Source organism: Aphis gossypii, chromosome 2 (assembly GCF_020184175.1).
Source record: "Aphis gossypii isolate Hap1 chromosome 2, ASM2018417v2, whole genome shotgun sequence".
NCBI lineage: Eukaryota > Metazoa > Arthropoda > Insecta > Hemiptera > Aphididae > Aphis > Aphis gossypii.
This window is the reverse complement of record NC_065531.1, coordinates 27,583,753-27,608,107: the sequence shown is the minus strand read 5'-3', so window position 1 is coordinate 27,608,107 and position 24,355 is coordinate 27,583,753. Positions and strand designations below refer to the sequence as shown.

The 24,355-nt window shown below is 24.6% G+C and overlaps 3 protein-coding genes across 5 annotated transcripts; 1 reads left to right on the top strand and 2 right to left on the bottom strand.

Moving 5' to 3' along the window:
- Positions 1 to 2,214: 2,214 nt before the first annotated feature.
- Positions 2,215 to 12,910, bottom strand: LOC114131923 (beta-glucuronidase-like). 3 transcript variants are annotated; one of them, XM_050201257.1, is made up of 15 exons: positions 12,678 to 12,910; positions 12,317 to 12,596; positions 12,158 to 12,229; positions 10,322 to 10,548; positions 8,550 to 8,732; positions 7,458 to 7,633; positions 7,219 to 7,364; positions 6,772 to 6,962; positions 6,534 to 6,671; positions 5,757 to 5,929; positions 5,369 to 5,512; positions 5,076 to 5,160; positions 4,672 to 4,848; positions 3,197 to 3,338; positions 2,215 to 3,130 (listed from the first exon to the last, which is right to left on the bottom strand). In XM_050201257.1, the coding sequence occupies exons 4-15, from the start codon at positions 10,544 to 10,546 to the stop codon at positions 2,988 to 2,990; spliced, it is 1,923 nt and encodes a 640-aa protein (XP_050057214.1). In that variant the 5' UTR covers positions 10,547 to 10,548; positions 12,158 to 12,229; positions 12,317 to 12,596; positions 12,678 to 12,910; the 3' UTR covers positions 2,215 to 2,987. The 3 variants fall into 3 exon arrangements, with proteins under 3 accessions (XP_050057214.1, XP_050057215.1, XP_027853068.1); XM_050201258.1 differs by having other exon boundaries at positions 12,417 to 12,596; XM_027997267.2 differs by lacking the exons at positions 12,317 to 12,596; positions 12,678 to 12,910 and having other exon boundaries at positions 12,158 to 12,304.
- Positions 12,911 to 14,496: 1,586 nt separating this feature from the next.
- Positions 14,497 to 17,437, bottom strand: LOC114131911 (V-type proton ATPase subunit D). The gene is made up of 6 exons (XM_027997253.2): positions 17,174 to 17,437; positions 16,751 to 16,868; positions 16,528 to 16,675; positions 16,250 to 16,465; positions 16,066 to 16,144; positions 14,497 to 15,193 (listed from the first exon to the last, which is right to left on the bottom strand). Exons 1-6 carry the CDS (start codon positions 17,212 to 17,214, stop codon positions 15,070 to 15,072), a joined length of 726 nt encoding a protein of 241 aa, XP_027853054.1. The 5' UTR covers positions 17,215 to 17,437; the 3' UTR covers positions 14,497 to 15,069.
- Positions 17,438 to 17,562: 125 nt separating this feature from the next.
- On the top strand, positions 17,563 to 22,528 carry LOC114131903 (checkpoint protein HUS1). Its single transcript, XM_027997241.2, has 6 exons — positions 17,563 to 18,056; positions 18,116 to 18,316; positions 19,502 to 19,608; positions 20,685 to 20,792; positions 20,937 to 21,123; positions 22,086 to 22,528. Exons 1-6 carry the CDS (start codon positions 18,005 to 18,007, stop codon positions 22,262 to 22,264), a joined length of 834 nt encoding a protein of 277 aa, XP_027853042.2. The 5' UTR covers positions 17,563 to 18,004; the 3' UTR covers positions 22,265 to 22,528.
- Positions 22,529 to 24,355: the final 1,827 nt, after the last annotated feature.

The window sequence follows — 24,355 nt, the reverse complement described above, 5'->3', positions numbered from 1 at the left end:
AAGACGAAATTAAGTGCACACCTACGTATTAAAATATACCATATAAAATATCTTTAAAACACTTTATATGGGCGTGAAATTCAAATAAAAGTCTTGGAATACAGGCTTAAGCATATAAAACGTAATTTAAAGCACTTCCGTTACTTAAACGGTGAAATAATAAAAAAAAAATAACAAAGAAAGTATTTTAAGAGTTTCATTATTTCATCGTTAGTCGTTACACTGTGTTTTATGCAATAAATAAATCATATAGTAATCATATGAATTTTACTATATTAGATTAAAAAAGGGACATAAAATAATTCATTTCAAAAAAGAATTCATACGTGTAACAAAAAATAATTAGCCAAAAAATGTAAAAATTAGATTTGTAGTATACCTACTTATACTTTTTGAGTGGAATGATTTATATTTTTTGTGTTTATTATCAATTTTGTTAATTATCATCTTTTAGAACAGTAAGAAAAGGCTCGGATGGATCGAGGAGTTACCGAGTTTAACCAGAAGACCAAGACAAACTTTAAGAAAATTAAGAAAAACATTTAATTCTTTTGACCCATTGGCCATTTCAACGGATTTTAGAGGCTGGTAAAAGTTCAAACATTCAATAGGCCAGTACTTGCTTTATACAGCATTGAGTAAAATCGAAAAAATAAAATAATTTAAATTTAAATAATTTTGAATGTGGTTTTTGGAAGCAACTTGTAGCTTGTTCTTTAGAAAGTTAACAATTGTTTGTAATTTAAAAATGATTTCAGACTAACAGTAGATGCTTAAATTTTTTATAAAAACATTTTAACTATAATTTTTTAGAAATGATAATTTTTTTTAAATATTTTGGTTCTTTTTGAACTATAACTATATTAAAATATAATACATTTGAAATTGTTGACTTTCAAGTTAATAAAACATTTGTTTTTAATCAAAATAATACTTAGTAATTAAATTCAAGGTAATTTATAAACTATTTATACAAAAAATTTTAAAAAATTTGTCTCTTATAAGTTGTTCTAATATAAATTTTAAAATATCTAAAATTTAAACTATGCAAATTATTTGTAGACATTTGAAGTTTATGTACTGACGAAATTGGATATATTTTAAATTATAAATAACGGTTTTAATTATTTTGTTATTATTCATAAATAAATAAATCGTAGGGACTTCAACTTTTCGTTATTGTGTTTATTGTTATTTTAATAACCGCTCTGTTGTACTGTAGATGTCGAGTGGATGTGTTAAATTTGAATTATATGATTCATTGTATACCTATGTTTATAAGTAGCTCAAAAAGAGTTAAAATAATTTTAATATTATACAATGTATAGACAATTATAATATAAACATTAAGTTTTTCTTAGTTTATTTCTGTTTTTACAGATTTTTAAGAAAAGTACTGGGAAATGTTTACTTTTAACGCCCCTTTTCAAATACCAACTAAATCAAATTTGTTATGAAAACCACGTAAACAGTTGAACATCGAACTTTATTGCTACCCTAAAAAATGATGACAGACACAAAATAAAACACACACCTATTATGAAATCAATATATTCATCGCTCTACTCGGGATCTAAAATATTTAGATTAGGTTTAAGCTATTACAGTATAACCTCATTAATTCAGACCTCATTAGTCCGGACTTCGCTTAATCCGGAGAGCCTTTTATATACATCAATTACGCTAGTTTGTGCTAGAAAGATGCTAGAAGGTGTGCCTTTATACTATATGTACGTACATTTAATGATTATTTTTTACAATTATATACTATTTTTTAGTTTTAATATTGTTAGATATATATGTATTAGATTAAAATTTGTATAATACAATTTTCTTAAATTTAAAATTTACAATTTTTGGTTATTTTGTTTAATCTGGACAAACTAAAGCTCCTATTAGTCCAGATTAATGGGGTTTTACCGTTTTATATTTTATATCACAATCCTATTCGTACACAGTGTTATGATGCATTGATGCATCCGTATATCGACTTATAACAATAATAAAGTATACTAATAGAAAAATAAATTAATATAAATCTTTTATAAAATACCTATTCTTAGTAATAGATACTGAAATACTATTTACGATTTGAATCGTTTTTTACATTCAATCGTTAATAATTTAATTAAAGTTTTATGATCCATTACAGTAGTTTACTCAATTATGAGGTGCCTAGGTTCATTCGAAACCTACTATACATCAATACATCTATATAGCAAAGTGACTTCTCGGTTTTTATTAGATTAAATGTTTTTATGCTCTACAACAATACATGTTGGTCCACTACTCCGCTCATTAATATTTAAAATACTTATAACTAGCATCTTACAAATGTATTAAAATACATCTAAAAGTATAGTACTATTAAAATTTTTAAATTAAAATGATATTATTATTAAATAAAATCTTTAAAAATAAAAAGTATAATTTATTTTCCAAAACTGTTATTTTTTAATGACTTGTACAAAAATGGTTTTAAAATAAAGAGTGTACAACTGTAAACAATTAAAATCACCTTGTAAAACGTACCTAAATACTTAAATTGATTTCTTAAAAACAATTTCTATGAAACTGAATCTCGATCAGAAATATAGATGAAATAAAGTCCAATAATATCATACAGAATTAGTTTCCAAAGTTTTTTGTAGATCAATAATAAAAAGTTTAAAATATTGATGATCATGTTATGAGAGTTATTTAAAAACTTACTAAAACTATAAATGAATAACTATTTATTTTGTGATTTAAATGCGTAATTGTTAGTTGTGTACAATATATAAATACCTACATATTAACTAGCTTATCTTATAAACTATTACACAATACATTATATTTTAGACAAAAAAAAAATGATACAACATAATATACTATCATAATCGTTCTATAGTAAATAGTTACGTATGTCTGTATGTGTAAAATAATATAATATATAATAATTATAATATAAAAAAATATTAATACAAAAATATTAATATACAATCGATTTATCCACAACTTAAAGATCGTTTTTGCCATGCTGTGTTGCTTATAAATGTATGGAAACGTTCTTTTACCACGTATGCAGCCATCTTCGGTTGTCGTTCTCTGGTAAATAATCCTTTTACACACAACCCTGGTCTTATATACTCTATAAATATTAAAATATTGTTTAAAAACCAGAATAGAAATAAGATTTTATTTAAAATTTGTTTACCTTGAGGTGTTTTAAAATCTGCAAAATTCCATATCATTTCTCCTAGGATTGGAACTCCGTTAGCTATTAATGAATCAAAAGTTTTAAAATGTTCTTGAAGCAGAGTAACATGATAATCTTCACTCCACATTGTTTCTGGTAGCTTAAAATATAGTCATAATAAAAATACGTATTATTTTCAAAAGAGTTTGATAATTTTTAAACATTGACTAAAAAATATTTATGGTTGTTTTAAATTATTTTACATAGAATATTGTTCTACGCGTGATATAACTTTAAAAATATTTTGGCCTTTTTGAACTATATTTATTTGAATTTATTACTTACTTATTTTGATTAGTTAAAATTATTTATTATAATTAACACAAATATAGGTACAATATTTGTTATACCAAAAACTATACGATTGAAGGATTCTCATTACCGAGACTCATTAGTCTGATAAGTGGACTAAATTCCACGTAATTAGTAGGTACTGTATATGGAAATTTAAAAAGAAGCAATGCTACGTTTTATAATAAATTATCATATAATGATGTGTAATTTATAATAGTTATATTAAAAGTATATAGTGTTATGTTTTTGACAAAAATTAATTTAAATTAGTTTTTATTATCTATAGAAAAAAATACTTATCTTTTTATAAAAAAATTATGAGATATGATTAGAAATAGAATTTTAAATAATATTATTCATTTTTTATATTAATATTTAAAGTGATTCACTAAAAATCCATTTTTCCATTAATAATTAATTTATTCAAATTCTGATCTTAAAAATTTTAAAATAATATACTTAAAGTCTAAAGACTATGTTTTCAAATTATTGAGATTTTTGTACAGCTTAGTAAGTACATTGTAGCAACACAAAATTTTGTTTTTTCGAATAAGAAACATTTTTTTTTCTATAAATTGTTTAGTGGAAAATTTATTAGGTTTTAAAAATGATTTTACAAATATATAAAATAGATGTAATAAATTTATACCTAATGGGTCTTGTATTTATTTATTATACTTGAACTATTTTACAGTTTATAAATGTTGACATATTAATATTAATTACTACATTTTTTAAATCATAAAAATCACAATATCATCTTTAGTAAAAAAGTTAAATTACTTAATATTCTAAACTAATTGTTAAAATTTAGATATCACAATATTTTCATAAAAAATATTCGCTAAATATTTTTTTGTAGAAAATAGATAGTAGTTCTTTTTTAAAAATAATAAAAGTTTATGTGTCCACTGGACGAAGTTGAAAAAAAAATCTAGAGAATTTGAAAATATAGTTTTTAGGTATATTCATAAATTCCAGACGTATAAATTAAATGGCATGTAAATTTCTATTTACATTATTGAAAGAAAAAGTAGTGGGAATATTTAGTGAATTTTTCAATATAAAAGTAATAATTTTAATAGATAAAAATCGTATTTTTGATTTAAAATATGCACTATTATTAATAAAGCACATACCGAATGTAACCCAGCAATTGCTCCGGCACCATATTCGGTGAATAATATAGGTTTCTTGTATTTTTTTGTAAATGCTTCAAATTCATTGTATATTTGATATTGAATAAGCTCTAAATGGCCTGAATCACTATACCAGCTGCTGTATCGATTTAAAGTTAGAATATCCATGTACTCAATCTATATAATTTTCAATAAACCATTAATATATTTTTAATAGACATAATTAAATTTATAAAACTTAGAAGTGTTAGGATGTAAATATATTTTACGTAGTAGTGTAGTACAAATATGTAAGACATGTTTATTAAGAACATTAAAATATGTCACTAGAACATTGATTAATTCGTATTTTCTAAACGTGTATTAGATTTTATTCTATTTTATTTAAATTATAATAGTTATACCGCTTTAGCATTTTGAATTTGTTGACTGTTGACAAAAGTTATTGGTCTTGACGGATCGATATTTCGTACATGTTTGTAAAGTTCTCTTTCAGAATAAAATAAAAGGTTAAAATATTTATAATATATATGTATATAAACTTTTATAAGAAAATACAGTTTTTATTACATATGTATAACATGACATAAATAAAGCTGTAATATATTAATTTTTGATACAAACTACAAATAATATAAACTGCACGAAAATATGCAATTGATAAATTTAAATTAATTGAATATAACTCAGCACTCACCGAAAATATGATACAGATGAATTTAAATTGTTATGTGGTTCATTAGCCAATGACCACATAATAACACTAGGATGGTTTTTATCACGATTTACATTTTCTGTCATAACACCTTTATGGAATTTCATTACATCTGGCCCAAATATTCTTTAAACAAATTTTAATCAACAAATTATTAATTTCCTTGCCTACTCTATTATTATTTTATTTTATATACATGTGTACTCGTCTTTTTGACATTATTGCATTTGTACTATAATTGTATTAGTCAAATAAACGAGGTTACACCCTGTATAGATAACAATTAAAGTTTACTATACTTTAAGTACCTAACTTCGTTTGTCACTGATTAATTTTAAGCAAAATAATTTTAAAGTGAATTAGTGCCTACCTTAAATTGCATGCAGCACTTTCCACAATTACTAATATACCTTCTGCATCGGCTTGCTGTAATGTTTCTTCGGCGTAAGGGTAGTGCGATGTACGAAAAGAATTAGCACCTAACCATTTTATTAAATAATAGTCTCTGGCACTTAATGCATCATCATAACCTCTCCCTCGTATCTATATATAGATTAAATAACTGTATTAGACTATTCATTATTAATATAATAAACACTAAAAAATTTAAAATTTCTTGAGAAAATTATAACATTTATTAATTAAATCATATTATACGTACTTAAAATTTAAAATAAATGTAAAATATTTAAAATAATATGTACTCTTATTTAAGTTTCAATTTGTTTCTTATATTTTTCATTAAAATTAATTCGTCGGTATAGTATGTATTTTGTTTAAATATATGGGATTGTTATATAGTATATTTCATTATAATATTATATTATTGTATCTAAATAGTAAGTATTAACATTGAATGATGCTACCATGATAATGCGGTTTTAATTGAAAACTATTTTTTAAATTACATTTAAACAAAATTTTCTTGATTTTAGAATTAGAATTTTTTTAAATTTTCACATTTTTCTGTACAAGCCAGATACAGATTATTTTAAAATGTTTAACGATATAATTGTTTAATTGAAGATTTTTCACAATTTTTAATTTGTATTTAATATGTTACATTTATTTATAGTCTGCTGCTTAAAATGTTTTAAGCTGATTAGTGATTAGTAATTATTTATATTTATATACTTTAATAACTAACAATAGAATCCTCGTGTTTTCCAAATCCTCTTAAATAAATCGGTTCATTATTTAACAATAATTGTTTTGATGTCCATTGAAGTGTTCTAACACCAATTCGCAAACGATAATAATCACTTTTTTCATTATTAGTCTTCACCTAATAGACGTCATTCATTAATTTATTATTAGACACTAATAGGTTTTATAGTTTATGTACCTAACTTATATTTATATGGACATATTAAATAGTATATTACCTGAAAAGTATATAAGTATGCTATGTGTTTTTTACCAGACATAATTGGCCACCAAGGTATTACATTTGGTATTATTAACTGTCCAGAACAGGTATTCGATTCGACAACTGTATTTCGATTAGCATCCAAAAGTGTAATATTACATTCAGAAACATTATTTCCACAAATATCGACCTCGTAGTCAACAATTCCTATAAAAATAAAAATTAATTTTATATGTTTTTAAATATTAACTAATTTATAATACCTAATACATTTAGATTCCTTAGGCAATACAACTTAAATATTCATAACGAAAAAAATTATCAATGACTTACAAAATAATTATGAGGATATTTAATTTAAAATATTTTATGAGCATTCATTATCAATATTTTAAATATTTTAAGTTTAATTCTACACAATTGTAGCATTCACATACATTATTAAATACCAATTAAATTATACCTTCTAAATTATTTCCAAAACTTGTAAGTACAGTTATGTCACAAACGTAAACTTTCGGTGTTGTATATAAATGGACAGCTCTGTTTATACCAGAATAATCAAAATAATCAAACTCGTGAGAATATATCGAATAATCTTTTGGATATCTGTAAATATTATTCATAATTTTGTATAATCTAATAATCTAGTCAACGATTAAAATTAATTTCTATTTTTTTATTTAGATTATATTTAATTACTTGTATGTATTATTCGGGTATGTTGTATATCCTTGTGGTATAGTATCCGGTCTCAGTGTGTTATTTACAGCAACGACAATTAAATTAGGTTCATCATACTTAAGAAAATCAGTAGCATTACCAATAAATGGTAAGTGGCCGCCTTCGTGGTCTACACATAATTTACCATTTAACCACTGTAACCATGCATTATATACATTATATTTTAGCCAATGTATGAATATAATATTGTATAAATTAAAATTAAAATACTGACAAAATATAGGTAGGTAGATACTCATAATAATAATATTAATACAGTAAGTATATATATCTATGTATTTATGTTTCCACTTTCACAGCACCTTTTTACAAGAAAAATATTTTCTTATGTAAACTTCTGATTTTTTTTTAAACCTTTTTATAAAAAATAAAATAATTATTTTTAAGAAAAAATAATTGTTTTAATGACATTTTTATAGATATTTAATATTTTTTTAACTTATTAATACAGTACAGTATATTATTTAAAGTTAAATTTTTTAGGTAAATCATATTAATTATTATTAATTATCTATTTATTTATACAGTTTGTGTTCTTTTATTACTGTAAATATTTATTTTAGTTTTTTATGAATAGGTTTGATAAAAATCAAAAGTTTACCCAAAATAAATACTTTTGTGTAGATAATATTTATATAGTAAATATTTTTGTACGAGGGAATAATTAACAATCAAAGACTGCGTAATCACATTTTAAAAAAATGCTGTAAACAATTAACCAACATTATACTTTTTGAGAAATACTGTAAATTAAGTGGAAAAATTAATGACTTTGAGAGGAACATTTTCGCTTAAAATGTTCTTAAAAACTGTTGTTATATAAATGCATACAAACATATACTACTAATTATTTAATACTTATAATATACGAGTATTAAAATAGTGTAATATTTATAAAACCGAGATACACTGATATAATGCCGTACTTAATATCTGTTAAGCATAGGAAACCTATAGGAATTTTAAAATTCATATTGATTAATATTGTACCTATGTACAATTATCAAAATTTTCTTAAACTAAAAATTAACATAAAATATCAGTAAATACCACAATTGATTTGAAATGCACACTGCCAAAACGTAAAAATACATTCAGTTGATCATCAGTCCATCTTTTTGGTACATAAAACTCATATTGATACCATGACCAACCGACGTAATCTCGTATGGTTGAGTTTGTAGAAACATCATTGTAGCTAGATGGAACGGGCATTTTCCAATAATCACCAAGCTAAAAAAAAGAGTGGTCAAGTGAGTAACGCTCTGTGGTATAATAGGTCACTATAATTGATGTATTAAATTTGAATCCATTGATTAGGTATCATTGTATACGAACAACGATTCTGAACGGAGATGATTTCTCAATCTAGAATATAATTTTCAGTGGTTGGTATTAAAGGCGGTTTATATTTTAATGGCCTGAAATCTGAATACACCAACATTTAAGTTCTTTTATAACTATTGTTAGCCAAACTTATGGAAAATCTAGAATTAAATTTTCAACTCTTAGCTACTTATACAAACAATTACAACTTCAAATGTTAATAAAAAAAATGATGCTTATGTATTCTTATAATTTTTTAATCACTATAAGAATAACTTATGAGGAACTTTGTATTAAATTTTCAATAATTTGACTTGGCCAAAAATTTTTTATCGATATTAATAAAAAAAATAAACAAAAACGAATATTTCAAATGCCTACAAATAGCATTAAAATAAGCGAAATATTTTGAAAATTAAATCATATAAAGAAAATGCCAATCTAAATAACTGGTGAAATTTTCAAGTATCTACAACTTATATAGGTACTTTTTAAATAATAATAAATATTTAAAATCGTTTGAGGATAAATCGTTAACGTTACGCGATTTCGTAAAAATTTTAAATTCAGACGCTCATAATATTTTTATATATGATGACGCTTCAAGTTTTCTCTATAGCTACTTGAAGGAAAACTTAGTGTTGATTTTTTTAACCTTAAATATAAACACTTACAAATTTATGATTTTTCAACTACAAAATTACTTGCAAATTTTCGCAATTTTGACATATTTCGTAAAAATTTGAACTATAAACTCTTATTAGAAAAAATTGTGACAAACAATTTTTGATTTTTTTTAACTACAATAAGATAACTCATAAAGAACCTTGTATTAAATTTTCAAGTATTTTTGGTCATCCAAAAATTTTTTATCGACATTGTAAAAAAAATTTTTTAGAAAATCGATGTTTTGAAAATTTAACTGTATATAGATAACACTAATTTAAATATTTGGTGAAAATTTCAAGTATTTACAGGGATTAGTTTTTTGAATTACAACCATATGAAAAGTCGATTTGGTTGAAAACTGGTTTTGCATAAAAATTTCTGTTTTTCCGTCACTTTTTTTTTGTTTTTCTCTTTTTTTTTGTATACTGTTGGAAAATGTTTACTATTGACCTCTATAATGAATCAAGGATACTCATTTAGCCAACCACCTCCAAAGTTTGAAATTGAAGCATTATTTCATTATTTCGACAAGTTATACTGTATACACACAAAAACGAAAAAAAATCCACATCATTGTAAAATTAATACATTCATCACTTCGTTCAGAATCTAAAATATCGCATTATTATTTATTTATATATTTCTAAGTATCTACTTACATATGAAATAGTATAAATTATTTTTAATCGTTAATTTTTTCCCCAAACATTATCATATTAGATTTTATGTAAGTGTAAATATTTAAAACAATTTTCTTTTAATATAAATATTAACTTTCATAGTCGTACTATACATTCGGTATAATAAGTATTTTAAAATTAACTTACTGTTTCAAATCTCATCGTATACCATTTTTCATCAAACCCGATCAGTTGGTTTGATGGTGGAGATATTTTGAAATTCCATAAGCCATGTAGAGTACGAACTTCGCGACTTTCGCTTTCCACCGGATACAAAATATTTGCAGCTAAGGACGTCCCTACTAAAGTCACTAAAAGTAAAAACGCCACGATTTCCGATGGTCTAACCATAGTGAAGTGTGAGTTAAACATATCTGAAACGTTTATTTTACATACTTATAACTTAGGTATTAAAATAAGAATGAACATAAACATTTGTGTTTCATGGGAACATATCTACATCTGTATAACCGGTTTAAATGGCAGGAGGTTCGACCATAAAATAAAACAGGAGTATTGAAAAAAAAATGGTTGTTTTTTATACACCTACACAAAACTAATGTTTGAACGGTTGAACTCTGGAGTTTAATTTGAATAGTAATTATATTCATTTGTTCTGAGACAAACACGTATTTGTATACACATGCTAATTAAACCAACACAAACCAAATTTATTATAAATCTATGTATCCACTATCCACTCTGTATAGGTACCTAACTAGTAACTACCCAACCTATACAAAGGAATTAAATATTAATAAATTTAGTTTTATTACTTCTGTATTAGCATAAAATATATGTTTCACTTAGACATTGGTGTGTTTAGTGGATAAGGAAATGTAATTAATCAATCTAGTGATTAACATATACCAATGGTGGCTGAATAAGTAGGTATTTTTTGTTGGGGCAACTTACGAATCCGTCTCTTACTGTGACAAAATCTAAATTAAGTATTAATTTAGATTGTTTTGTTTTTGTACCTAAAAAAAATCTATTTATATTTATAAATTATAAATTTAATTTAATCATTTATAAAAAAAAAAAAAAAAAAAAAAAATACTAATACAAATTCATTCACGATCATTTTTATAAGTACTGAAAATTATCTACATTTTATTCCCCCCTACATAGTACATAGTATAAAGTATATACTAGTATACTACATACCTACTAGGTGTAGTTTTCTACCAGAAGACACCCTTATAACATTGAATATTAAATATTTGAACAAATTCTAGCATAGTAGCATGGCATCCTTAGATGTACCAAACTAAAAACCATTTGGATATTTAATATTTATTATTTAATTAATACTAGAATTTAGAATTATTTAAAATGTATTATTATTTTTTTCAACAAAATATATTTAATATTACGTAAGTATAAAACTGTAAAATAAGAATCTGTTATAATTATAACTGATAAAATATGTATATAGTTTCTCGATAAGCAGAAGGGGTATTAAAATCTTGTTTCGAGGATGCATAATGTCTTAAATGTGGAATTGCCAGCTATTATAATTTTTATAAATCAATTCAAGATTTTTATAATATTTCTATAGTATATAGTGTACCACTCACAGATTCTATAGTTCTATACAACTCTGTATTAGCCTATAATAGTATAATGTATAAATTTGAATGTGAAAAATAAATAGATATACATAATAAGACATTTATAGTTTAAATATTATAGTAAACTAAAACTGTTGACTTTAAAGCTAAGAGGACGTGATACTCGCATGTGTTGTATCTGTCTTATACACACGTAACATAGTTAAAAAGTGTTTTGTCCGGGACAACATAACTTCCTCAATATTTATATCAAAATTACCAAAATTTTAAATCGCATTGAGAAGAATTTTACCTGTGATGTAGCGTTTTTATTTTTTTGATAGTAGTAACCAATAATTTTTAATAATTAAATGAAAAAAACCTAAAGTTCTCAAACCTATAACTTTTTAATGGTAATATAGGTACTCACTTGAGAGGTAGAAGTGGTAGAACTACATAAGTATACATAAGACCAGCATTTTCTTCGGCCTCAAGCGGTTGACTGTGAAAAATATATTTTTTTTAAGTTAATTTTTCAGAGCGTCAAACTATTTAAATATAAATTATAGAGACTATATTATACTTATACACAATATATCCGCAGAATAAAATAATTGTGTGTCCACCGCATGCCATTCACGACTGCGTTTATTAATTAATAAACATTAGTTCATCATATTTATATTAACTTTTGTTTTTATGAGTGCGCCTACGACCACTCAATTTAAATCAACTGCATAGATATGAACGGAGCTAAAATTGTGAGCTCCCGTGGCGTCATAGAAACTCGTTTCTATCTTTAGTCTCCTGCCCTTTCAATACTTACAAATATAATGACTTTTTTTATTTTATCACTCGTTATTGTCCTTCTAAAATTTAAAAATCTTAGATAAGATAACATTGTAAATTTAAAAATATTATTTGTATTATTATGTATTTTATTTACCTACCTAAAAAAGTAATTTTTGTAATTATATTCATCATGCAGGTACCTATTGATTTGTAATTTACAACGCACCTTCAATGTATACCAATTACTATTAAGGTATTGAGGTATAAAGTTGGTACTAGCAGAGTGAAGTACCGTCAATCGAGGTGACTTGAAACTGCGAGGGGAAATGAAACGATTCGGTTTTTCTTTAAAGATATCAGGTTATCTCTGAGAGAAAATGGTATATTATAATTCTACCTTCATGGAAATTAAATTTACAATTTTTGTGATAATAAATGTTATTATTAACCAAGTGATTGGTCTTAGATATTACTTCCGAAAAAAATTACCAAACATTTCGTATGATAACAGCGATTTTATTGTTGCTCTCAAAAGTGCTTCAGATCTTGATGATTGAAGTCAAGCGTAAGGATTTATATATTTTTTATACTTTAAAAAATACTTCAAAAGCAGAATTTTGTTATTAGAAGTCTAAAAAAATATTTTTCCAATTTTATAGTTTAACTCGCTCAGCTTAAATTTTCTTAAAAAAAAAAAAAAAAATTGAGAGTGACTTGTAACACCAAAAAAACACTATATCAAGGGACCAAATAATTAAAAAAAAGCCAAAGAGGCAATTTCAAATTTCAATAGTACCTATTTATTGATTATGAATAGCAAATAAGATCTAGTTTGTACTTTACTTTTTTTAATTGTTGAGATCGGACAGCCTTAATTAATGCTAAACTCTATGCTTGGTAGTTGGTACTCATGCAGCCATTTAAATTTTTAGAAATAGCATTTTAACCACACACCGCCAAATACTATTTAATAGCTTATAATGGCAGTATCCATCGCATTCGTTTGCAGTGTGATAATTTTCCATTAATTAATGTTATTTTCTTCACATTATGTAACACAAAAAAAAATAGAAGAAGATTATTCTAATTAAAAAAAAAACTTGTATTATTCATTTTTCTCTATTTTTTATATTTATATAATAAAATGGCTGTAATCTATTTTTCGAAGCACTCTGTACATCAATTGAAATTAAAATAAAATATTATTTTTAATGACATATATAATAGGTACCTACAATATTTATAGAGATCTGAAAAGAAAGTAAAAAAGTCTCGCATGTGTAATTTACAATGTATACTACAATAGTGCAACATTTTATATTTTGTAGACGATTATTATGAAGGTACATATAATAATACCATTTGTACTATGAATAAATGTTTATTGATTAAAAATATTCAAAAAAATCTTCACAGCCATAAAATTTCTTTAAACATTGGTCATCATGTATTCATGTGACATAAATCACAGATGTTACAGATGAAAACATACCTATTAATACTACTACATTATAATTTTTTTAATTATCAGTGGAGTTCTCACAATATTATGTTTTTATGCTTTTAGTTTTTAGCTTTGGGTTTTACCTTTTTTTGCCAACAGGCAACAATGCTTGAAGGAGAAAATAAATTTGAAAACAAATTAGAACCTATTATACATTTAATTTGATTTTAGAAATTACTAATTTGCTTTGAAAATATTCCAAACAATTAAATAATATAAATATTTAGAAATTCATATTTCAAAAATGTACATTATTAAATATTGTATATTTTTAATAATATATTAATACTCTAGAATTGATCTAAATTGATCTAAATTGGTAACAGTAAATGTATTCAAAAAATATAAGATAACATTAAAGTTATTAATATGTATGCAAATATAGAACATTATTAAAAATAATAAGTATATTATTATAATTTACAACAATAATAAAAACAATAACCTCTTTTATGGTGTGGTAAACACATACGTATGTTAAAATAATTTATTTCATTACATACATAATAAAAGATTGATGAGATATTATCTCGGTAGTGGGTAGTTAGATGAATAATGGAATGTTCATACACTAAAATAAAATAAAAATATTTAAACATCAACTAACTATGGTGGACACTCTAATTTCTTATATAAACCAATACAATTATAACTAATAAAATAATAAAACATATTATATCTATATCATATCTTAAAAATTACACTATTTTTGCAGCTCAACAGCCTCAACAATTCAATCATAAAATTCTTACTTTTAGGTAGATACTTTTAGCTATATTATATATAAATCAAAATGTAATAACTTTGCATCAAATATAGTTTATTTACCTAAGTTTAATGAGGATGATTGGGCATATTACATGGTAACTGAAAAAGATGATTGAATATTGCGAATAATGTAAACATTCATTTGATTTTATATTAATTACTATAAGAGTATGAAGTACAGTTATTTTTATAATAAATTTAATAATTATTTGATATCATTGTAGAGTGTCTAATTCATATGACATATTAAAAGCAAAATATATTTGTTATTATTTCAATTAAAATAACAAATCTTCATCTCCTTCATCCAACATGTTACCATACTCAGCTTCTTTCATGTCTTTCTTTAGTTGTTCTTTCTTTTTATTGGCAATTTTCTTCTTATCCTGAATCTTCTTTAACCTTAAAAATAAGAATACACAACAAAATTCTTAAGTAAAAAATTAAAATAAATAATTAAAACAAAATATTATACAAATTGATTATTTTGATGCGAGCCAGGCTATGTCATATGAAATACAAGAAATTAAGTAGAACAATTTTGGTACTTGTGCATTATCGAGACTACCACATATTATGGTTTATAGCAAAGCCGTGTCCCATTTTAATTTAGCATTTTGCAAGTGAATTTTATTTATAATTTTATTAGGGATAATTAGGGCCTAGGGGTCAGTGTTGCCACTCGCTCACTACATTTGCGAGTGACATTCAAAACGAAAATATTCCTCAATTTGCTATGCTACACCACCTAAGGTAGGTCACAGGGTTAAAAATGAATGTTCATAGCCTATAATTTTGTCAACAACATAATTAATAAATACATTTATATTAGCTTTGGGTAGTTTTGTATTATTATAAATGTATTAAAAAGATGTGCATTGCACGCCATGCATTTGACATCAAGGTAGTCGCGATAACGCCCAAGTACCAAGATTTTTTGTTGATAATAAAAGAATTGCCTATATTCTATAATAGATACATCACAAATATTTATGTATATTTGTTTTTAAAGAGTTATAATAAATATACTCTATTTAAGTTAAAAACTGTACATGGCTGACTTGTGTGCAGGGATGTGAATATGTGATAGTACTACACAGCAGAAGTATAGACTGTACACTACTGGGAGGGGGGGGGGTGAAAAATAGAAGTTGTTAGACTGACAAAAACAAAAAGTTTTTGGTAGCCTGTAAACTTGATTCTTAACTTGATAAGAGAATAATGAATACCTATTAAATAAATATTTTTGAACTAGGTTTAAAGTATAAATATACCTGTAAAATTCTTCTCGCTCTAATTCATCAAGCTCAGAAATAATATATGCAAGTGTTTTTTCAATTCTGGGTATGATAACTAGAAAAGAAATTATTATAGAATTAGATTCATAATACACAAAAGAAATAGATATATTATAATACAGTATACAAGATCAGAATATACTTTAATTTAAATACATACCATGTTCAATAGCATTCACTCTTCTATTTGTTATTTTAATAACATCATCTAGAGTAACAAAAGATGTTTGCAATGATGCTAATTCAACCAAGAGTTTAATTGCAGTTTGATAATTTTTTTTAAGTTTAGCCAACTGTTGACCCCCTCTAGCTAAACCAGCTAATTCATAAGTGTCTGTACCATCCTGGTAACTTTCAAAAACAGGCAATGTCACACCTATATTAAATATATTTATTAAAATGATAATGAAGTATAAGTTAAAAATCTTTTTTTATTACCAGCAACATTATCTTTTTTAGTGCGTATTTTTATTTGAGCTTTCGTTACATTTTGCAAAACAACTTGATTAAAATCACCAGTAGTAAATTTTGCTTCAGCCAAAGAAAATGCTGCTTCTTTCATTACTTCACCCATTAATGTCTTTGTCTGTACATAAGATAGTTGTTTAACATTTATAAGACTTTATTTCAGAAAATGGTTATAAGTAATATTTAATTCTACCTGAATAATTTTACCAAGAATCAAACGAAATCTCATTTGTAAAGCATCAGCTTTTTTTTTCAACAAACTATGACCTTTTTGTGCTCCCATAAGACGCCCTTTCATCATTGTTTGAGCACTAAAACATAATTTTAAAATTATATTTATATTTCAGAAACAACAACTAATGTCATAATAGGAATATGAATTCCAAGATAGGTTTTCTTTTTTTATACATATTTTACTCATCAATAGACAACAATCATTACTATAAATGTCTTAAAATTAATTCTGTTTATTATTTGATTAAATTAATATAATGTTGGGAAAAAATCGAATGTATGTTGCCTCAGCCATTTATTAAATACAAATTATATTTGTTATTTAAGCAATGCCTCTACAGACAACGCCCAAATTCGATATCTTATCAGTTGATTTACTCACCCACGAGATGGAAATATTGGCAATTTGTCTTTTCCCGACATGATGAATAACTTATTGCTTTAAAAATTAATGTAATAACTAATAACAAATAAGATCTTAATACTTTAAAATTGAGTAAATAACATATCGAACTTATAAAGCCAATTTATCGTTATCAAGCTCCTTAAAATTTTAGAAATCTGCAGCGGATTTTTAGTGTTAGTGTACTGCGGTGTGGCAGTGAGCACTGAACAGTTGTATAGTGTGTACACAAATACAGATACACAAATACACAATACACCAGCACAGTATACACTATGTATAGTAATACTACTATAGTATTTTATTTTATGGGTGGAGCTAAATATGCATTGAAAGATCCAAGTAAAACAGCTGATCAATGATAACAAAATTAAAATACATAATAATATTATCCTTCTTGGCTGATTATCCGTCAGAACGTTTAGATAATAATATTATAATATGATTTATTAAGCATCACGAGTAACCCACGGGCATGGACTAAAATAATAATATATATCTATCCTATTTTAGTCAGTGTCTCAAAGATAGGTACATATTATAATGAACAATCACTATATATCATGGTGCTAAATTGCGGGAAATTTAAAAAACGAGTTAAAATTTGATAACAAATTTGATAACATCACAAAATATTTTTAAATTCAATGTGCTTACAGTACCTAAGTTTTAATTTTAAGTATAATTTTTTGTAAGTCCATGGTCCATTGTCACCTATTTTAATATTTAATACTAATATACGACTGATATTTATTATTAATTTAATTCTCATGATTAATTTAAGAAGATCTCTAACTTTAAGATAAAATAATGAAATTCCGTGGAAAAATCATTGATCCGCATTGCATGAAACAGTTCTACAGTAAATATGAAATATCATGTTTTTATTTTTAAATTTTAAATATTTTTTTTTTTAAACAGGTATTGTTATTATTTTATCCAAATTATGTAGAAATGTAGTATTGAGACTTAGTTCTACTAAACTGTACTTAATTGCTTTAAATGAATCAAACAGTAATCAAATCAGTGTTTGGTCTGTATTAGATCAACAGTCATTTTTTAAGGACTACGATATGATTGGTGAAACGGAATCTAATGAAATTTTATTTAGTTTACCAATTGGTATGTATTATTATATTATATTTTATATATTAGTTAATTTTTTTTTATTTAAAGAATTAAGGCTTCAACATCGATAGTTATTAGCCTGACTTTATGTATTTATTGATAACTTTAATTGAATAGGAGAGTAGGTGATATTGTGAATAATTGTATTCTACTTTTATTATTTAAAATGGTATTAAAATGTTACTTAAAATCTATTCCAGCTGTACACCATCTATTCTAATTGGTAAATTCGTCATGGATGTATTAAATAAGACTTAGATTTATATAAAAATAATAGTTTTTATAAATTACCCACTTATATTTATTTTAATTATTATTTTTATATATTTACTCATATATACATATTTAATCTAAAAATTTCTATTTTACTCAATAGTTGTAAAAATATGGGAATATTCATAGTGGGCATTAATGTATTTTATCTGGAAATGATTAACTTGATATGACATGCTTATGCTCTTTATGACTTTTCGAATACTACAACTCTATTTTTTACTGTGAAAAAGCTTACTCATTGACTGTCATATGACCGCCGACGGTCATCTATAATTCTCAAATTTTATACATTTGTGACCACCGGCGACTATAAATGAATTTGGTTTTATATTATTAACTTGTCTATGGTGCTACAATATTGTACTAAAATAAGGACTGTTGCATAGCAGAAATCATAACAATTTTTTTTATATAATATATTTTTTTTCAATTTCTTTCAAGTATATAGTATATACAAATTTGGAAGACATTGAAAAATATCCTTGCCGTATAACAAATACCTATTAAATGACCGCCGGCGGCCATGTGGGCCATGTGGCAGTCAACTTGTTAATCACTGAAGTAAGAAAAATATTTTTAAATGCTTCCAGTTACGTATTAAAGTTAAAAGAGAAATAGGTTTAAACTTTAGTTTTCGGCCAGAACCAATAATTACCATGGTTAATAATTTTAGTAAAATACTATTATTAAAACTTAAGAAAAATAAAAGTAGGTGTGTTAAAGTAATGTTTGATTCAAATTCAATTGTTTCTATTCTAAAAACAAAATAAATAAAGTAAAGAAGATTAAAAAACTTATTTGATGTAACATAAGGTTGCTAATGTTATTAATTGAAAATATTCAGTACTGATACAAAATTATTAGTCTAGTATAAATTAATAAATGTATATTTTTTTCTTTTAGATATGCTTGCATCCTCATTGAGTTCAGCAAAACAAACAAACTTAAAAACTCTCAAGATGAAACTTACTGATAAACTATCTCCATGTCTAACTATTGAATTGGATCTGGTATATTTTATTTATAAATACTATGATCATAGATTAAATATACATTTAAGCAGTGATATTGAAAACTACTGATTGAGGGGAATCATCTATTTATTTTATAAAATATCTACAATCTAAATTTAATATTAACTACCTATTATGAATAAAAAATATTAAAATTAGTATTTAATACCTATTACACACATTCACTAAATTGAAATAATATCATTTAAACTAAAGTTATTCTTTGATAATATTTTATAGAAATTAGAAATATAACAAATATAATAATAACAATGTATTAATTAAACATTAAACATTTTTCTAATAAAGTCAATATTAAAATATACTTCAATGACTTCATTAACGTTTATTGTGTTTGTTAAAATTATTTCTGTTCTTAATTAATAACACTAAACTAAACTTTCTATTTGGTAGTGAATCATTATAGATCACATTCAAGTTTTTATAAGTTTCAACTTTGAAATACATGTTTCATTGGAAATTAAAATAGCAAAAATTGTGGAAAAATATGATTAAATTATAGGGGCTTGTAAGTTGAAGAATTTGTGATTCCGTAATGCTTTAACTTCTGTTTTGTATTTATTCTTCATAGTTGCTTTAATTTTCTTGTGCTTTCTAATATTTGTTTTCATAAAAACGTTCACCGTTTTCTTCATAATAAATTTAATATGTGATATAGGATGTAATTTTTAAGCCAAGTTTAGATTGTACTGACAGTACAACCTCTAATGGACGGTCTGTACTATCTGTGATTTCTGTTGATTTTTATTGGATTGTCTATTGTACTTATTGTTCCTATGCATAACAGATTGTATGGAAAATTTTTTAAAAAAAAAATTTCCAAATTGTAGTTTATTAAAACAAAAAACAAATATTTTGTGTTCAGATTTAATTTTAATTCTATGAATTCCTAAAATTTAAATGCATATTACATCAAATTCATCTTTTGTCAAAAGACTTCTACCATTACGTCTTACACTTAGTATTCTGTTATATTATAATAGTATATTTAATCTATGATATAGTACTAGTATAGTTTAATAAAAGTTAACAATACATTATTTACTTTTTAGGAGTCTCAAGTATCTAGTAAACAGTTATGTACTCATGATATTCCAGTTACTGTTATACTACCAAAAGATTGGTCAGAATATAAGGAGCCTACCATACCTACTCATAATGTAATATTAAAATGTTTTAAATTGATTTTACTTATCATTTGTATTTAAAACAACCAATTCAACATCAAAAATATTTTGGGTGTTAATTTTTGAAGTAAAACTTTTACACTTGTACAAATGTATTATTTGCATGATTTAATTTAGATAAGTGTTGTTATGCCATCAATACGAGTAGTACGCCACATTGTTGATAAGATGAAACGTATTGGTCCCAGGTTAATGGTATCATTGGATGCTTCTGGAAAAATGGTTTTAGGAGTTTCAAATTTATCAGCTACAGTCGACACACATTTTATAGATCTTGAGATAGTTAGTGTACAAAATTCAACTGGTAAGTTTTAAACATTAAAAATTACATTTATTATATAATGTGTGCACAGATGTATACTCAAAACAAATTTGTTACCTATCAACCTTTTTGTAGGTTTTTTTCCATACCAAACAAAACTTGAATTTAAATTTTTACTAAATAGTCAACTATATATTTTTATTATTAATGGTAATAATTAAAATTATAAACATATAAAGTACCTAATTAATGTTAAGTTATTATTTTAACTATTAAAATTATAATTATAACTGTTGAATCATACCAATAAATATTTCTATTCATTAATTTCATAAATAAACATATTTAGGTAACATTAAAACGCTTATCATTTTTTGATTCGACAATAATTGGTAACTTTATGTAAAATTTACTGGAAATAATATATTTCATTTTCATACTTACTATTTTTATCGATTTGCCTTAAATAAGCATTAAAGGTATTTTAATAAGGTTATTATCATAGGATTTAAAAAAAGGTGTATATAAAAAAAATAATATTATAATTTAAATTTAAAAGTATATTTTAATTTTTTTTTTTTTTATTGTAATTCATAAAAAAGTTTTTGAGATAACTTATTTTATCTTATATAGTTTGTTGACCTGATAAATGGTTAACAACTGAGGTATAAAAAGAAGGTAAGTATTCTAGAGATGTTAATGAACTATATACCAACTGATTTTATCCACATTCTTTAATTAGCAAAATACTGCATCATTAGCTTCACTGGTTTGTGATGAAAATCTTGCTCATTTAAAATAAGTATAGATGTACTAATTTTACTTATAAAGCTATTACAAGCAATTATTTTTAATATTGGTGTAATAAATTACGTTCTTTATACCTATACTTTGTGTTTCAAATAATTAGACAAGAAATAAATATTTTGTTCTTGTATTATAATATTATAATTCATAAGTTTATTCATTATTAATCTACAATAATATGTATTCATTGATTTCAGATAAAGAAAATAAATATTCTACAATAGTTGATATCAAAAAATTTTCACAATTTTTAAATTGTGAAACATTAAACTTATCAAAAATATTATGTCATGTAGTAGAAGGATTGCTGTTACATTGTTCAATTGAAGAAGATGAATATGTATTACATTATTTCTTAAGTGGAATTGATGATTAACATTAAAATATAAAATTAGTAGGTAAATAAATATATTTTTTATATCTAAAATATTTAAAAGCATTTATTTACTTATTTTGATCCAATATCCATAATTTAAAAGAATGCAAGTTAATTATTATTTGTTTTGTGCTACATTGCTAGATATTGAGTTATTAAATTGTATGGTATGTAATTAATATGTAATGATTTTACAATGATGTGTTTTTTTTTTGTCTGTGTACACCATAACTTGTTAAAATATAGCTTCAATTTAAAACTTTAGAGGTGGTTTTCAAAGGCTATTCACTTTGGTGCATTATAGAGGTTAAAAGTATTAATTTTCCAGCTGTTTTTAAAAAAAAAATCGAGAAAAATAAAAAAAAAAGTGACGGGAAAACAGACATTTTCACGCAAAATCAGTTTTCGACAAAAATTTTATACAGTTGTAACTCAAAAATGAATCACTGTAAATACTTGAAAATTTCAACAATAAATAGCAGAGCGATACCCACTTACCACGCTTTTTTTTATTTTGAATAAAGTCGAATATAAAATCAAATAAGAATAAAATATAAAATCAATACGTTATATTCTCAAAAATATTATCTTCTATAGTTTTTGTAATAGGTGATTTTACTCTAAGATTACTCAAAAATCACAAATAAAACAATTTTAGGTGAAAGAGTTTTATCAATGATGCATGCTCATGGGTCTGAGAGAGAAAACAAACACTACGCTGGCATCCTCTTAAGTATTTACACTGCGCTTTAACTTTTAAGTATACTAAAAACTTATTTCTCAAGTTTTAAATTGTAAATATCCTTTCTATTACTATAAATTGCTATTCGATTAACATTTAAAGTATTTTCCTTTTTATAAATGCTCTAATTGGATTTCCTAATAGCTGCTAATATCTTTAACCATGGGCCTTAATAAATTAATAAGTGTTTATCTATAATAGGTATGGTAAAATGATAACGGATTGTTTAATTTATTAACCACAGATATGTAATATAATATTACTATTATTTGTGTTAATAACTGAGTTAGGTTAGGTTATATTTTTACCCTTTTTTCAGTTCCGCAACTACAGTAGGTACCTATTACATTATAATTTGGGTCCATATGTAAATAAAATCAATAGGCCCCTCCTTTTGAAAATAGAAAAAACAATATTGTTTGTTCAAATGGTATTTAGTTTTATTTACTAAAATATTTTTATTTAATGAATTGTACCTCATCTTTTTTATTTATTTTAAATACAAATAATTATAAAATAAAAAATAAAAATGAACACACTACACATTAATAATAGTCAATCAGAAACTAAAGAAGTTTGTTACTGTTAAAAAGAACAGTAACAAGTTAATTTGTAGGTACTCATTTCAAAAAATTAATTTTTCTTGTTAAAATTTTTGTGGTTGGCAAAATCGTCTATTATATTTCCCATGTTAATAGCATTAATTTGTTGTCTTTCAGTTTTAACTTTTTTTTTCACATATCTATACGTAAATAAAATGAGTAGTTTATTGACCGACTATAAAACACAGGCTAGCTGTCAAAGGTTCCGCCTTTTCAACAGCCAATAGCAACATAAAAGCGATCCCGGTTACGTTTCTTTCGTATGACATAAATATTGACACCAATTATAATATTGAGCAGTGGCGCAACTAGCACTAAATCTTAGGGGGGGTCTATTCTTGTTTATAACCCTACCTCAAAACTAAACCAAAGGTAAAATATTTTTTTTAGTGGGGCCACGAGTAGTATTTTGAGGGGGGGCTTAGCCCCCAAAGTCCCCCCTAGTTGTGCCTATGATATTGAGACACCTCACATTAGTCGGTTAAAAAGCGTGTTCCTTCGCATGACGTGCTTTAACATTTGGTGGCTTAATCAATTGCAACTAAACTATTTTTAATTTCGTCTATAGATACTACCTAACCACAAAAAAACGTTGATTAAGTTCAGGTTAGGACTAATCGCCTAATATTAATTAATAATTATTATAACAAAACGGTTTTATTTTCTTTTTTTTTTCTACATATTTTTTGAATTTTTATCTTTGGGTCCCATTATATTAGGCGCGCACATACTTGGCACACGCAACGC

What these genes read in the sequence shown, in the direction of transcription:
- LOC114131923 (XM_050201257.1), bottom strand. Translation starts at nt 10,546, where the DNA reads ATGTTTAACTCACACTTCACTATGGTTAGACCATCGGAAATCGTGGCG. An exon ending in TTTTGGAAATAATTTAGAAG is followed by an intron (nt 6,963 to 7,218) that starts GTATAATTTAAT and finishes TTATTTTTATAG; the next exon opens with GAATTGTTGACTACGAGGTC. An exon ending in CATACTTATATACTTTTCAG is followed by an intron (nt 6,672 to 6,771) that starts GTAATATACTAT and finishes GACGTCTATTAG; the next exon opens with GTGAAGACTAATAATGAAAA.
- LOC114131911 (XM_027997253.2), bottom strand. Translation starts at nt 17,214, where the DNA reads ATGTCGGGAAAAGACAAATTGCCAATATTTCCATCTCGTGG. An exon ending in CCAATATTTCCATCTCGTGG is followed by an intron (nt 16,869 to 17,173) that starts GTGAGTAAATCA and finishes ATTATGTTTTAG; the next exon opens with TGCTCAAACAATGATGAAAG. An exon ending in GAGCGAGAAGAATTTTACAG is followed by an intron (nt 15,194 to 16,065) that starts GTATATTTATAC and finishes CTTATTTTTAAG; the next exon opens with GTTAAAGAAGATTCAGGATA.
- LOC114131903 (XM_027997241.2), top strand. Translation starts at nt 18,005, where the DNA reads ATGAAATTCCGTGGAAAAATCATTGATCCGCATTGCATGAAACAGTTC. An exon ending in TTGCATGAAACAGTTCTACA is followed by an intron (nt 18,057 to 18,115) that starts GTAAATATGAAA and finishes TTTTTTAAACAG; the next exon opens with GTATTGTTATTATTTTATCC. An exon ending in CTACCATACCTACTCATAAT is followed by an intron (nt 20,793 to 20,936) that starts GTAATATTAAAA and finishes GATTTAATTTAG; the next exon opens with ATAAGTGTTGTTATGCCATC.